The sequence below is a fragment of the Gopherus evgoodei genome, chromosome 11 (assembly GCF_007399415.2).
Source record: "Gopherus evgoodei ecotype Sinaloan lineage chromosome 11, rGopEvg1_v1.p, whole genome shotgun sequence".
NCBI lineage: Eukaryota > Metazoa > Chordata > Testudines > Testudinidae > Gopherus > Gopherus evgoodei.
The window spans coordinates 8,523,882-8,539,665 of record NC_044332.1 but is presented as its reverse complement, the minus strand read 5'-3'; the positions used below and the strand labels follow the sequence as shown (position 1 = coordinate 8,539,665).

General features: G+C 43.1%; 1 protein-coding gene across 2 annotated transcripts in view; it reads left to right on the top strand.

The window, feature by feature from the left end:
• Positions 1-15,784, top strand: part of PCNT (pericentrin) — a 276,563-nt gene that overhangs the window by 187,168 nt on the left and 73,611 nt on the right. For both annotated transcript variants that reach the window (XM_030581110.1, XM_030581111.1), the window contains 3 exons: positions 3,744-3,914; positions 10,887-12,017; positions 14,276-14,437. In XM_030581110.1, the coding sequence (XP_030436970.1) occupies positions 3,744-3,914; positions 10,887-12,017; positions 14,276-14,437 (1,464 nt within the window). The remainder of the gene's footprint in view (positions 1-3,743; positions 3,915-10,886; positions 12,018-14,275; positions 14,438-15,784) is intronic.

The window sequence follows — 15,784 nt, the reverse complement described above, 5'->3', positions numbered from 1 at the left end:
TTTCAGACACAAGGTCTATGGTCAGCTCAGGAGCTGACCCTACACATAAACATTAAGGAGTTCTGAGCGGTGTGGCTGCCATGTATGGCCTTCTGCTCACACCTGGAAGGCAAGGTAATCAGGGTTCTCAGGGACAACACGGCCTCGATGTTCTATATCAACAGGCAAGGCTGTGGGACTTCTGTATTGCCTGTGACATCCACCTGAAGGCCTTCCACTTACTGGGCGCCCGCAAGGAGAGGGCAGATTGCTTGAGCAGAGACTTCTCCTTGCAACATGAGTGGGCCCTCCACCTGGAAGTGGCCCACCAGCTCTTCCGAAAGTGGGGTACTCCCCAGGTGGACCTATTCGCGACTCGGCAGAACCGGTGATGTCCCCGGTTCTGCTCAAGGGGGGGCCTGGCGAGAGGCATTGTCTCCGATGCATTTCTCCTGTCCTGGTCAGGCCAGTTTCTCTACGTCTTCCCCCCGTTCCCTCTGATCAGCAGAGTCCTGGATAAAATAAAGTAGGACAAGGCTGGAGTCCTCCTGATTGCCCTGGCATAGCCCAGGCAATATTGGTGCGGGACCCTCACAGGCCTAGTGGTAGCTCCACTGTGGCCTTTGCTGCTCCGCCCGGACCTACTCTCACAGGACCAAGCCGCCTCCTCCATATCAACCTAGCAGCTCTTCACCTTATGGCGTGGCTGCTCAGTGGTTAGGTGGAGAGGAAAGGACAGGACATGCTCAGAGCAAGTTCAGCGCATCCTCATCAAAAGTAGATGGCCCTCCACTCGCCATGCTTATTTGGCGAAGTGGTCCCCATTTTCTAGGTGTGTGGCAGACCAGGGTGTCTCCCTGGTGACCATCCCGATCCAGCTTATCCTTGATTACCTCCTCCACTTGAGGACCCAGGGCCTGACACCCTCGTCCGTCAAGGTGCACCTGGCGGCCATATCCGCCTTCCATCCGCCAGTGCAAGGACACGTGGTGTTTTCCCATGTTATGACTGGCTGATTCCTTAAGGATCTAAACCATTTTTTCCCATATTCTAGACCCCCAGTTCCACAGTGGGACCTAAAACTAGTGTTGGCTCGTCTCATGGGCCCCCGTTTGAAGCACTGGCCATGTGCTCCTGGTCTCACCTCTTATGGAAGGTGTCCTTCCTGGTTGTAATCATGTCAGCCCAGCGAGTCTCTGACCTTAGGGCCCTGACCTCTGAACTGCCATACATGGTCTTTCATAAGGACAAGGTCCAGCTCCACCCACACCACGCGTTCCTCCCAAAGGTGGTCTCCACCTACCACATGGGTCCGGACATTTTGTACCAATCCTCTGCCCTAAGCCTCACACATCCAGTAAGGAACGTATTCTCCCATGCTCAACGTGCAGCAGGCTCTGGTTTTCTACCTTGAGTGGACTACGCTGTTGAGAAAGTTCTCACGACTGTTTGTCGCCTCGCCTGAGCACACAACGGGCCAGCCAATTTCCACTCAGCCAATTTCCACTCAGCGGCTTTCCAATTGATCGCTTCATGCATCTGTTCCTGTTATGAGCTGGCGGGTATTCCCCCACCACCCATTGTGAGGGCACACTCGACCTGGAAACAGGCCTCATCAGCCGCCTTCGTGGCCCATGTCCCCATCCCCAGGATGTTTTTAGGGCCGCCACGTGGTCGTCAGTTCACATATTCACCTTGCACTATGCGGTCGCCTCCCATTCCAGGGATGACGCAGGGTTTGGCAAGGCTGTCCTCCGTCCTGGGAACTTGTGAACTCCTACTCACCTCCGACAGATATAGCTTGGAATCACCATGTGAAATACACATGAGCAAGCACTCGAAGAAGAAGAAAAAACAGTTCCCTTTTCCATAACTGGTGTTCTTCGAAATGTGTTGCTCATGTCTATTCCACATCTGGCTCTCCTTTCCCTCTGTCGGAGTTGTCTGGCAAGAAGGAACTGAGGGTGGGGGGAGCATGCAGCTTCCCATATACCACGCCAGGCAGACGCCACTCCCGGGGTTCCTGGGGGGCGCTCCCCCCCACAGGTACTGCTACGGGAAAAACTTCTGGCACTGGTGCACGTGACGAGCACACACAGCTACTGTGGAATAGACATGAGCAACACATCTCGAAGAACACCAGTTACGGAAAAGGGAACTATTTTATCCTTTTCTTCAGTATTAGTGCCTAGCCAATAATTCCCCCTTTTGTAGCTGTGCATTTGATTTTTCTTTCCTAAGTGAAGTATGTTGCACTTATCTTTATTGAATTTCATCTTGCTGATTTCAGACCAATTCTCTAATTTGTCAATGTTATTTGAATTCCAATCTTGTTCTCCCCAGTGCTTGCAACCCCTTCCAGTTTGATGTCATTCTCAGATTTTATAAGTGTGCTCTCTGCTCCATTATCCAAGTCATTAATTAAATTATTTAATAGTACTGAGTCGGAGCAGACCTTTACCGTGTGCAGCGGCAGTCAAAAAAGCAAACAGGATGTTAGGAATCATTCAAAGAGGGATAGAGAATAAGATGGAGAATATATTATTGCCCTTATATAAATCAATGGTACAGCCACATCTCGAATACTGCGTACAGATGTGGTCTCTTCATCTCAAAGAAGATACACTGTCATTATAAAAGGTTCAGAGAAGGGCAACTAAAATGATTAGGGGTTTTGAATGGATTCCATATGAGGAGAGATTAAGGAGGCTAGGACTTTTCAGCTTGGAAAAGAGGAGGCTAAGGAGGGATATGATGGAGGTATATAAAATCATGAGTGTTGTGGAGAAAGTGAATAAGGAAAAGTTATTTACTTTTCCCCATAATATAAGAACTAGAGGCCACCAAATGAAATTAATAAGCAGAAGATGTAAAACAAATAAAAGGAAATTCTTCTTCATGCAGCGCACAGTCAACCCGTGGAACTCCTTGCCTGAGGAGGTTCTGAAGGCTAGGACTATAACAGGTTTTAAAAGAGAACTAGATAAATTCATGGTGGTGAAGTCCATAAATGGCTATTAGCCAGGATGGGTAAGGAATGGTGTTCCTAGACTCTGTTTGTCAGAGGCTGGAGATGGATTACAGGAGAGAGATCACTTGATCATTACCTGTTAGGTTCACTCCCTCTGGAACACCTGGCATTGGCCACTGTTGGTAGACAGGATACTGGGCTCAATGGACCTTTGGTCTGACCCAGTATGGCCATTCTTATGTTCTTATGTTTACAGGACCACATTAAATGTACCTTACCAGTTTGACAGTGAACCATTGATAACTATAATGCTGATTTCTTGTAAAACTGCTATAGTGTTAATTAAAAGGATGAAATTCTATTCTGCTCTTTAAAAAAAAGTGCATTTAATGTGAGCTTTAATTTCCCGACCTGTACAGCCATATTAAATACATATTTCACATTATAGAATTGATCAGCAGTCAGTTGGGCAATTATATAGTCCAACACTTTCCCTCAAAACTGGAAGATTCATCCTGGCAGCTTAGTCCTTTGAAGTCAGGACTCAAAAATCCAAACGAAATCATAGTTTAAGAAAAATCTCCTGGAAGAGAAATAGAGAGAGGAATTGGAGAAAATCGATTTATCAATAGTAAGGGTGTAATCAAAATAGTTTAGCAGAAAGAGGCTGCCTTATAGTGTTAACTAGGACTTAAAAATCAAATACTGACAAAAATCAGCAGAGTTTTGCCTTCATATTATAAGGGGGATGGATAGTCCTTTCATGATCCAGATTGTTTCCTTTTTCAATCAGGAGGACATAGCAAAACTCCACATGATGCAAAGTCAGAATGTGGGTAATAGTGAATCAGCAGTTTTGCAGTTCCCACAGGCTTTGCTTGAAGAAAAGAATCAAGAAATTGATCATTTGAATGAGCAGATTGAGAGACTCCAGCGTGAACTGGAGGGTGCCACAGACAATAAGGTGAGAATGTTTTTGAGATACTGGTTGCTTAATATGGGGGAACAGTGGTATTACTCTGTGTGTGTGTGTGTGTGTGTGTGTGTGTGTGTGTGTCTGGTATTACAGGTGGAATACATCTGATGTTTTGCCTCAAGAAAATAGATTAGCATGTGAGTAGTGTTACTGTCTTTAGGAGAAACAGTTTCCCATATTGAGTTACTTCCTTAGGGAGAGGCTTGTGCTACAAAGGGAGTCTTAAAAAAAGTGAAGAGCCTCTAGCCTGTTGCACAGTGCTGTGCACAGGAGCAGGAGAGCTCCTTTCTGGTCCCTACCAGGGATTAGCCTGAACTCTGAAACATGAGATTTGATTACTTTTATTACCGTGGTTTGTGTAACCACAGATGTTAGTATCCAAACACCAAGGCACAATATTCACTTTCGTGACCTCCAGTACTCGTCAGTCCCACTATGTGATTATAAATGGGGCAAAGAAACATTTCCTTTTTTTGATTTCTAACTTACTACCCTTTTAATTTCGTGTTCTCTTGTTATGTACTGTCAAGTGGGGTAAAAAAACAGATGTGCCTTTAATTTCCAGGGCAGGAATTCTGGATTTTATCAGTCAGTTATGTAAATCCCACCACAATTCTAATCACTTGTGTTATGTCGTCCTTGTCTGCTCATTTCCTATCTGTGGTGAAGTTTTTTTGTGCCATATGCAGTAACACAACTACAAAATAGGCAAGACCACATTTAGGAAGGGTCATTTATAAAGATGGCTTGCGAGACTCGGTGGGGATTTACTATTGTGGATATTTTGTTTTGTTGTTTGATTGACAAGCTGCTTTTGAGAGGGACCTGCTGCTGCTTTTATTTATCGTCATGGGTTGTATTTAATGGGTGTCAGTCTGAGCTGGGTGTCCCTTAAAATATTAAATCAAAATTAATAAAGTAAAGAAATAATATTTACTCTGTGCTATAGCCTAAGCGTTTTCCATGTACTTCAAAATTTGCCCCCTTTCAGCCTAAGCTGCCCTCTGTAAGGGGAGATGGTGGCATTGCCTAACACAGTGGGTCCTGATCTCCAGCCAGTGCCTCTAGGTGCTACGATAATAGAAATGATAAATAGTAGTTTATAGAATAATAATTTCTCTAAGGATAACAAACTTAATCGTGCAGCACTAATTACAGTATATTTCTACAGAAAGAACAGGAGTACATGTGGCTCCTTAGAGACTAACAAATTATTTGACCATAAACTTTCATGGACTACAGCCCACTTCGTCAGATGCGTGCAGTGGAAAATACAGTACAAAGATAGATATATGTATATATACACCCACACACAGAGAACATGAAACAATGAGTGTTACCATACACACTCTGACGAGATTGATCAGTTAAGGCTAAAGACTCATAGATTCTAGGGTCAGAAGGGACCAATGTGATCATCTAGTCTGACCCCCTGCACAAAGCAGGCCACAGAACCCTACCCATCCACTTCTATAACAAACCCCTAACCTATGTCCAAGTTACTGAAGTCTTCAGATTGTGGTTTGAAGACCTCAAGCTGCAGAGAATCCACCAGCAAGTGACCCATGCCCCACGCTGCAGAGCAAGGCGAAAAACCTCCAGGGCCTCTGCCAGTCTGCCCTGGAGGAAAATTCCTTCCCGACCCCAGATATGGCGATCAGCTAAATCCTGAGCATGTGGGCAAGACTCACCAGCCAGCACTCAGGAAAGAATTCTCTGCAGTAACTCAGGTCCCATCCCATCCAACATCCCATCACCAACCACTGGGCATACTTATCTGCTGATAATCAAAGATCAATTGCCAAAATTAAACTATCCCATCATACCATCCCTTCCATAAACTTATCAAGCTTAATCTTAAAGCCAGATATGTCTTTTGCCCCCACTACTCCCCTTGGAAGGCTGTTCCAGAACTTCACTCCTCTAATGGTTAGAAACCTTCATCTAATTTCAAGTCTGAACTTTCTAGTGTCCAGTTTATACCCATTTGTTCTTGTATCTACATTGGTACTAATCTTAAATAATTCCTCTCCCTCCCTAATATTAATCCCTCTGATATATTTATAAAGAACAAGCATATCCCCCCTCAGCCTTCTTTTGGCTAGACTAAACAAGCCAAGCTCTTTGAGTCTCCCTTCATATGACAGGTTTTCCATTCCTCAGATCATCCTAGTAGCCCGTCTCTGAACCTGTTCCAGTTTGAATTCATCCTTCTTAAACTTGGGAGACCAGAACTGCACACAGTATTCCAGGTGAGGTCTCACCAGTGCCTTATATAACGGTACTAACACCTCCTTATCTTTGCTGGAAATACCTCGCCTGATGCATCCTAAAACCGCATTAGTTTTTTTCATGGCCATATCACATTGGCAGCTCATAGTCATCCTGTGATCTACCAATACCCCAAGGTCCTTCTCCTCCTCTGTTGCTTCCAACTGATGCATCCCCAATGTATATCTAAAATTCTTATTATTAATCCCTAAGTGCATGACCTTGCACTTTTCACTATTAAATTTCATCCTATTACTATTACTCCAGTTTACAAGGTCATCCAGATCTTCCTGTATGATATTCCGGTCCTTCTCCGTGTTAGCAATACCCCCCAGCTTCGTGTCATCCACAAACTTTATTAGCACATTCCTGCTTTTTGTGCCAAGATCAGTAATAAAAAGGTTAAATAAGGTTGGTCCCAAAACCGATCCTTGAGGAACTCCACTAGTAACCTCCTTCCAGCCTAACAGTTCACCCTTCAGTACGACCCATTATAGTCTCCCCTTTAACCAGTTCATTATCCACCTTTCAATTTTCATATTGATCCCCATCTTTTCCAATTTGACTAATAATTCCGCATGTGGAACCGTGTCAAATGCCTTACTGAAGTCGAGGTAAATTAAGTCTACCACATTTCCTTTGTCTAAATAATTTGTCACCTTCTCAAAGAAGGAGATCAGGTTGGTTTGGCACGATCTACCTTTAGTAAAATCTTATTGTAATTTGTCCCAATTACCATTGATCTCAATGTCCTTAACTACTTTCTCCTTCAAATTTTTTCCCAAGACCTTACATACTACAGATGTCAAACTAACAGGCCTACAGTTACTCAGATCACTCTTTCTCCCTTTCTTAAAGATAGGAACTATGTTAGTAATTCTCCAGTTGTACGGTACAACCCCTGAGTTTACCGATTCATTAAAAATTCTCGCTAGCGGGCTTGCAATTTCATGTGCCAGTTCCTTTAATATCCTCAGATGAAGATTGTCTGGGCCCTCCGATTTTGTCCCATTAAGCTGTTCAGGTATGGCTTCTACCTCAGATGTGGTAATATCCACCTCCATATCCTCATTCCCGTTTGTCATCCTTTCATTACCCTTAAGCTCCTCATTAGCCTTATTAAAGACTGAGGCAAAGTACTTATTTAGATATTGGGTCATGCCTAGGTTATCCTTAACCTCCTTTCCATCCTCAGTGTTTAGCGGTCCCACTTCTTCTTTCTTTGTTTTCTTCTTATTTATATGACTATAGAACCCTTTACTATTGGTTTTAATTCCCTTGGCAAGGTTCAACTCTACTTGGCTTTTAGCCTTTCTCACTTTATCCCTACGTGTTCTGACCTCACTAAGGTAGCTTTCCTTGCTAATCCCACCCTTCTTCCACTCCTTGTAGGCTTTCTGCTTTTTCTTAATTGTCTCTCTGAGATGCTTGCTCATCCAGCTTGATCTACAACTCCTGCCTATGGTTTTTTCCCCTTTCTTGGGATGCAGGCTTGTGATAGTTTCTGCAGCTGCGACTTAAAGTAATTCCAGGCCTCCTCCACATTTAGATCCACAAGTTCTTCAGTCCAATCCACTTCCCTAACTAATTTCCTTAATTCTTTAAAGTTAGCCCTTTTGAAATGACCTTAACCGATCACTCTCGTCAGAGTGTGTATGGTAACACCCATTGTTTCATGTTCCGGGTGTTTGTTTGTGTGTGTGTGTGTGTGTGTGTGTGTGTGTGTGTGTGTGTGTGTGTGTGTATATATATGACTTCCTACTATATTTTCCAGTGCATGCATCCGATGAAGTGGGCTATAGCCCATGAAAGCTTACGCTCAAATAAATTTGTTAGCCTCTAAGGTGCCACAAGTGCTTCTTGTTCTTTTTGTGGATACAGATTAACACAACTGCTACTCTGAAACCAGTATAATTCTAGTTACCCAAATTCCCTATATCCAAATCCATAGTGTCCCCCCCTCACCCACATGTCTCCCTATGTTAATCGTATGCTAATAATTTATCAGTTCTTAGCACCTGTTAGCGCTATGTATTTATATGGTGGGTTCTGAGCAGTTAGTGAGACCTGATCCTGATTCAGCTACAACAGCAGCTTTGAAGGACCGTATTGGGGGAAGGAGGTGAGGGGAGAATCTGTGTTGGAGTCATAGAATATTAGGGTTGGAAGAGACCTTCAGGAGGTCATCTAGTCCATCCCCCTGCTCAAAGCAGGACCAACACTAACTAAATCATCTCAGCCAAGGCTTTGTCAAGCTGGACATTAAAAACCTTTAAGGAAGGAGATTCTTCCACCTCCCTAGGTAACTCATTCCAGTGCTTCACCATCCTCCTAGTGAGATAGTGTTTCCTAATATCCAACCTAGACCTCCCCCACTGCAGCTTAAGACCATTGCTCCTTGTTCTGTCATCTGCTGCCACTGAGAACAGTCTAGATCCATCCTCTTTGGAACCCTCTTTCAGGTAGTTGAAGGCTGCTATCAAATCTCTCCTCACTCTTCTCTTCTGCAGACTAAATAACCCCAGTTCCCTCAGCCTCTCCTCGTTAGTCATATGCCTCAGCTCCCGAATCATTTTCCTTGCCCTCTGCTGGACTCTTTCCAATTTGTCCACATCTGTTCTGGAGTGGGGGGACCAAAACTGGATGCAGTACTCTGGGTGTGGCTTCACCAGTGCCAAATAGAGGGGAATAATCACTTCCCTCGATCTGTTGGCAGTGCTCCTACTCGTATAGTCCAGTATGCCATTGGCCTTCTGGGCAACAAGGGCACACTGCTGACTCATATCCAGCTCCTCATCCACTGTAATCCCCAGATCCTTTTCTCCAGAACTTCTGGTTAGCCAGTCAGTCCCCAGCCTGTAGCGGTGCATGGGATTCTTCCTTCCTAAATGCAGGACTTTGCACTTGTCCTTGTTGAACTTCATCAGATTTCTTTGGCCCAATCCTCCAATTTGTCTAGGTCATTCTGGACTCTGTCCCTGCCCTCCAGTGTATCTACCTCCACCCACCCCCAGCTTAATGTCATCTGTGAACTAGGTGAGGGTACAATCCATCCCATCATCCAGATCACTGATAAAGTGTTTTGAAACTGCATCTCAAAATAGCACTTCTATTTAGCCAATCACTCAGTTATCCAAAACTTTTGACGATCCCTCAGGCCATTTGGATAAATGAGAGCATACCCAATGAAACTCATTCACTCATCTTGCTAACTAGGTTCCCAGTATTACCATAAGACCAAAGCTGTGAGTGATTTTCTGTTTTGGAGGCTCAAAATGAGGAGCGCGCACACAAAAAAATCATGTTATCAGGGTGTTGCTTTTTAAAGTGTGTCCCAGTGTACCACTTTTTCTAGATAATATTGGGTATTTAAAGGTGAACTGAACTCTAATCACTTCAGCTAATCAATTATGAATAGTTAGCTACCATTTTATCAGGTTGCTGACTTAGACCCATGTATTTCTTCCTTTTATTTCAAAGGAAAATATGTGAAAATCTCTGCAGCTCAGGTTGTTGCATAGCTCCAACCTATCCTCTTCTCACAGAGGTGTGGACTGGCAGAAGTGTAGCATGGCCAGGTGAACATGACCACCAAAACCTGTAATGGGACAAGAGCCATGGGAAAACTCAGACCCTCCTGGATATCAGCCTTAACAAAGGGATCACTCCCCTTCTTCCTGTACCCCAAATCCCTATGCTATTGTTAATACAGCTTGCCACGTCTTCTCAATAATCTGGAAAAACTTGCAGTAGAGCTTAAATTGTTGCATAGAAGGTTGCATAAAGACTTGTGCTGTTTTGAGGAAATGGTTCATTAAACAGTTGTTCTCTTTCCCCTTAATGCCCCCCTGACAAAAATATCCTGGTAGTACAGAGTTCAGCTTTCGATTTTAAGCTGTAGTAGAGAGTGGGGTGGCTACATGGAGGTGTTTCGGGAGTAGCTTCCCCTTCCAAATGTGGGTTTCTCAGTTTTGGTATGATTTGTACCTTCTCTCTTCTGGCGCATGCTGCTCAGGGGAGAAGCTGCTTAGTTCTTAGTCTTGGAGTTAAACACTTGTTGAAAATGTGTATTTTCATTAATTTTTTAAAAATCATATGTAACAAAAACCCCTTTAAAACACTAGTGAGTAGTATGTAATTATATAGTATATGTTATGTGGGTATGCTAATACTTAAAATAAATATTTAGCTATTCAAAGTCCATCTTTTTCAGCTGCGAGAAGAGTAAGGAAAATTGAACGAAAGTGAACACACTCATAATTAAGCTATTGTGAAAGATTTGATTTTGGGGGGGGAGGATGGGGTTGTCCTTGCAAGTCAGGTTGATGGACAGCATTCTTTGGGGAAACGGAGAGGTCCCACTCTTTCCAGCTGTGAGAGGGAGGGAAGAGGATGTACTGGCTTTCTCACCTGGGAACTATCTCTGGACTGTGCTTGGGAGTGGGGGCTTTTTTCATGTCTGTTAATGAAGTTAGTGTTTTAGCTACAAGGCACCAGGTAAGGTTTTCAAACCTTGCCCTTATTAAATCCGTTTTATTGATTGGCTGCTTTGAAGATGTGGTCCTTCTAGTAACTGAAATTGCACATATGTTGTTTTGGTAAATGAACTTTTAAGTGGTGGGAATTCTGATACTTCAACAGAAGTAACTCTGTGTACCATTGGCATTTCAGTCTTGTTCTTTCTCTCAGGTTGTAGAAAATGGAAAATCTGAAATTGATGAACTCAGGCTACTCGTTGAGCACCTTCGTGGTGACCAGGAAAGACTGCATAGGGATAAAGCAGAAGAGGTAGAGCAGCTTCATGGAGTAATTGAGAAGCTTCAAAAGGAGCTGGTACAACTTGGACCCATGTATCATGAAGTTAGTGACAGCCAAGATAACCTTAACCTGCTTTGGTTGGAGAAGCAGGCAGAGAACCTTCAGAATGAGTTGAAGAAAGGATCACTAGATTTTCAGGAGCATTCAGATAAGAATAAGAAAGCTGTATTGCTACATTCCAAACTGAAGGAACTTCAGGAAGAATTAGAACTTGTCTCAACTGCTAGAGAAGCCCTGCAGCAGCTGCTTGAAGAGAAGGAATCTCAGTTTAAAATGGAGGTGGAAATTTTAGAGCAAAATCTTCAAAATGTACAGGAGTCTTCAAGGCAGCACTTGGCAGAGTTAACGTCCCTAAAAGTACAGTATGATGCATTTCAGGAGGAGTACAGCCTTCTAAAAACACTCCTCTCTCAGAGAGATGGTGAAATCGGGATCATGTCCACTCGCATTCAAGAGCTTGAAGATACACTGAGAGCAAGAGAAGCACTTCTTTTAGAGAGCGATCTGCAGATTAAGACAGTAGCAGAGCAGAGAGTAGTGGAGGCAGCTGAATTACAGCACCTAACAGAAAAGATTGCAAGACTTGAAGATGAACTGTTAAAAAAGGATCTGCATCAGAAAACTGAGGCTGAAGAAGTTCAAACCCTTCAATCAGAAGTCTCCAGGCTTGATTTCAAGGTTCAAACACTGAATCAGAAAGAAGTAGTTTACCAGAGAGAAATAGATGAACTTCAAGCAAATGCTATAAAATTGAAAGATCAGATTCAGGAGTTTTTGAAAGAACTCCAAGCCCTGCGCTCTGAAAGAGATGACCTTTATTCACAGCTGGAATCCTACAAGGAAAAGGATCAAAGTAATGATCAAGAAGCTAAACTTCATAAATCGGTCTTCAAACAAGGAGAGGTTCTGGTTCATACAAATGGAATGGAGAGATTGGGAGAAGAGAGAGGAGCAAATGCTGATCAGTCATTTGCAGCTTCAGTTTCCCAAAGTGATAAATTGGTATGCATTATTTTTTAACAACTTTTTTTAAATGTTGAAGTATCAAGTCAGCTCTGATGTAGTACATTTTGTTTTTTATCTCTCTGGGTAAGTCTAAAAGATTTATTGTCTGATCTTATTAACTTGTAAAGTTAGAAACTTTATTCTGACACTGGGCACTAACTAGTATTAAATTCACGGGTGTGGTGATGCTAGTGTGACTGTTGGCTGTCACTGCATAAAACGTGTAGATTGAGGTATTTGGTGCTTTCACTAAGGATAAAATTTACAGTGGTGGTAGATTTCCTCCACCATTCTGGATTTTAAGAAAGGGTGAAGGTAAATGTCATGAGCACTAATAGTGTCAACCTAGATAAGCTAAGGAATTCAACATTGATAAACGAACTCTTGTTTTCTGGTAGTCTTGGAGATCTACTTAAAAACACATGTTTGTAGCTCATCTCTAAAATTTGACACAGCTGAAAAATTGTGAGGATATTGATCACCAAGGTTCCCTTTTCCTCCCTCTGTGTAGAATCAGTTGATCAGAGAAGATCATTTGATCTCAGTTAATTTCATTAGATGCCCTAACCTGGAGAGCACTTCTCTGGAGCATATTCTGCTTTGCCCTGCAGGTGCCAATTATGTACACATTTGCTGCCTGATTGAGGCTTCTCTGAGGTGGTGGAATAGAGCAAAGAGTGCTTTGTGGTATCAGGAGTATGCATAGCAAACCTGCTCTGGTTAAGCCCTCTCAGAGGGAGAGAGATTGGGTGTATGAATGCACATATGAGGTGGAAACCTTTCTGTGATTTAGGATGCCCACTTCAAAAGAACTATACTCATATAAAAGTCAGATTGGCAGGAAAGTGGCTTTTTTAGACCAGATACCAATTATGCTACGTGGATTAGGCAAAACACTTCTCTGCATTATTACAGTCTCTACAATGTCCAATTCAGGGCAAAACAACTGAGACTTAAGCAAAATAACTGATCATTAATTATGGTCTTACTGATATAAAACATGCATGCACACCTGCCATGAGGTCATAAAACATTATAGTTACATCATTCTACTTTCATATACTACTTCACAGTGCAAGCATCACAACGGTGTGTAGCTCATTATAGGTTGAGAAATTACTCTGTTAACATTTGGAGCGATTCACTAGTTAGGCTTTTGTAGCTTATCACTTAGGTAGCAATAGTGAATTTAGTTAGACTTCACTGATGTTGCATTCCTGTTTTCTTCAGGTACACTTTGGACATGGCAAATACTAATACTGCCTACATTCACTTGCATATATATTGTTCCTCTGTAGATGTGTGCTTCTGTACAATGGGTCTGCACCTTCTTAAGTGGTTATAGAAAGTATTAATCCTTAAGCAAAACAAATGTTTTAATAATTATTTGTATTACAGTAGTTGGAGGCCCTAATGGAGATCAATTCCCCATTGTACTACACACTGTATGGGCACGTGGTATGATTATTGTAAAGGACTTATTGTGCGAATAGATGAGTGAGACAGAGAGTGGGAGGGAAAACAGAGGCACAAGGTGAAGTGACCTTACAGAGGGTCACACAGCAGATTAGTGGCAGAACCAGGATGAAAATCCAGGTGTCTGAGCTCAGTCTGTTGCCCTAAGCACTAGACCACACGGCCTGTCCAAATGTTGCATTTGCTCAGCTTCTTAAAACATTAGAGAGGGTGACTGTTTTATATACAGCCATGCTTAGAACATGTGCTTTATACCTCTCCTCAGACCTTTCTTGTAATGAGTCATATAATAAATAGCATACGTATTCTGTTGGCATCAACATTAAGGAAGGCAGTGCTGATACTGCTATCCTGAAATAGGAATAGAATTATTTGATCTCAAATTGTCATTGGTTAATGTTACTAGAAGCTCAAATTAGTGATGGTACAGTGCTAATACTAAATACACACTTGGATTTATAAGCAGAACCACACAGGTTGTGCTGAAGATTATGTGGTGAAATCCTCCCCTAGTGTGTGAAGTGTATCTGTCCTCATTCTCTGCCTTTTGTAAAATAAACAGATACAGTAATAACTTGAAACACATTTTTGTTTAAACTCCATAAGTTATCAACACTTTTATAGAAACGTTGCTTATGGAAATTTAGTTTTTTTAAATGACAGTTATTGTAGTTGATGCTTGGATAAGGAATTCCAAAACTGACAGAAAATAAAGTCCACCAATGTGGAAATGGCTCACTTTTTAAAAGAGCAACCTACAATTGTTTTTTCTTTTACAGATTCTGGTACAGTTAGAGGCAACAAACACTTCGGAAAACCACAAAGATCTAATCACAAAGATGACATTGCATCAGGAAGAACTTAAGTCTGAATTAGCCTGTGTGAAAAAGGAATTAGAATTAAGTGAAGAACAGACTGGTAAAATACTGGAGGACATAAAGGTATGTTGGAATAGTAATAGGGTAAAAGGGACTGAGAGCTAATTTGGCACATTTTTCATCAATGCCCATTTTCTCCAATTGTTAATATTGAAGTGGTTTCAAAGAGAATCTTTGAGTCCTGGTTATTAAAGCAAAGGTTTCAGATAGAAATAAGATCCAAATGTCAGTGTTGGAAATGAGATCTGTAGAATCTCAGATCATAAAGGCTGCAGTACTGTTCAGATGTCCACAAGTTGTCTGTATTCTTCATGTTAATACTTTTTGTATATTATTTTATATATCCTTTAGTACTTAATTATTCATAATTGTAGTATTTTTAGAAGCTACTATTATAAATATAGAAGGCTAGAAAGATGATGGGTCAGATTCAGTGTGACTCTAGAAGATTCAGTTCTTCTTCGAGTGCTTGCTCATATCCATTCCAATTAGGTGTGTGCGCGCCGCGTGCACATTCATCAGAGACTTTTTACCCTAGCAACACTCGGTGGGCCGGCAGGTCGCCCCCTGGAGTGGCGCCGGTATGGCGCCTTATATATACCCCTGCCGGCCCATCCGCTCCTCAGTTCCTTCTTACCGCCCGTGTCGGTTGTTGAAACAGTGGAGCACAGCTTAGCTGTTCTCCACCTCCCTAGCGATTCACTCTCTTGTATAGTATTGTGTATATAGTTCTTTTACTATAGTTCTAGTTAGTATTTAAAGTTATTTTTTATAGTTGTGTATATAGTTAAAGAGGATCAGGGGCTCGCCCCTTCTCCTCCCCCGGTACCGGGGCCCATACCCGGTTCACCGGGTTTCAAGCCTTGTGCGGCCTGTCATCGGCCGATGCCTGCAGGAGATCTGCACAACTCCTGTCTGAAGTGCCTAGGCGAATCCCATCTTGCGGACAAGTGCCAGATCTGCAAGGCGTTCAAGCCCCGGACAAAGAGGGAACGGGACATTCGCCTAAAACAGCTTTTGATGGAGGCAGCTTTGACTCCTCCATCGTCGGCACCGACTCCAGCATCGGGACCAAGTATCTCTTCCGCACCGGACCGCCCGGCACTGATAAAGGCTCCACTCCCCCACCCTTCACCGGCCCAACACTCCAGCCGGCACCGCTCCCTTTTCCCGAGGAGCAAGAAGCACAAGGCTCCTGCCGCAACTACAGCTACACCGCAGTCGGAGCGTACTTCCAAGACGGACCGCCCGGCACCATCATCTGCTGCGGCACCACTTATCTCTGCACCGTTGATTCCAGCTTCACAGGAGCCGTTGAGTCCGGTGCCTACCAGCTCCCCAGCACGCGCTGTGGTTGAGCTTGTCGCGCCCTCCACGCCGGAGACCTTCTCTGCGGCGCGCGACCTTATC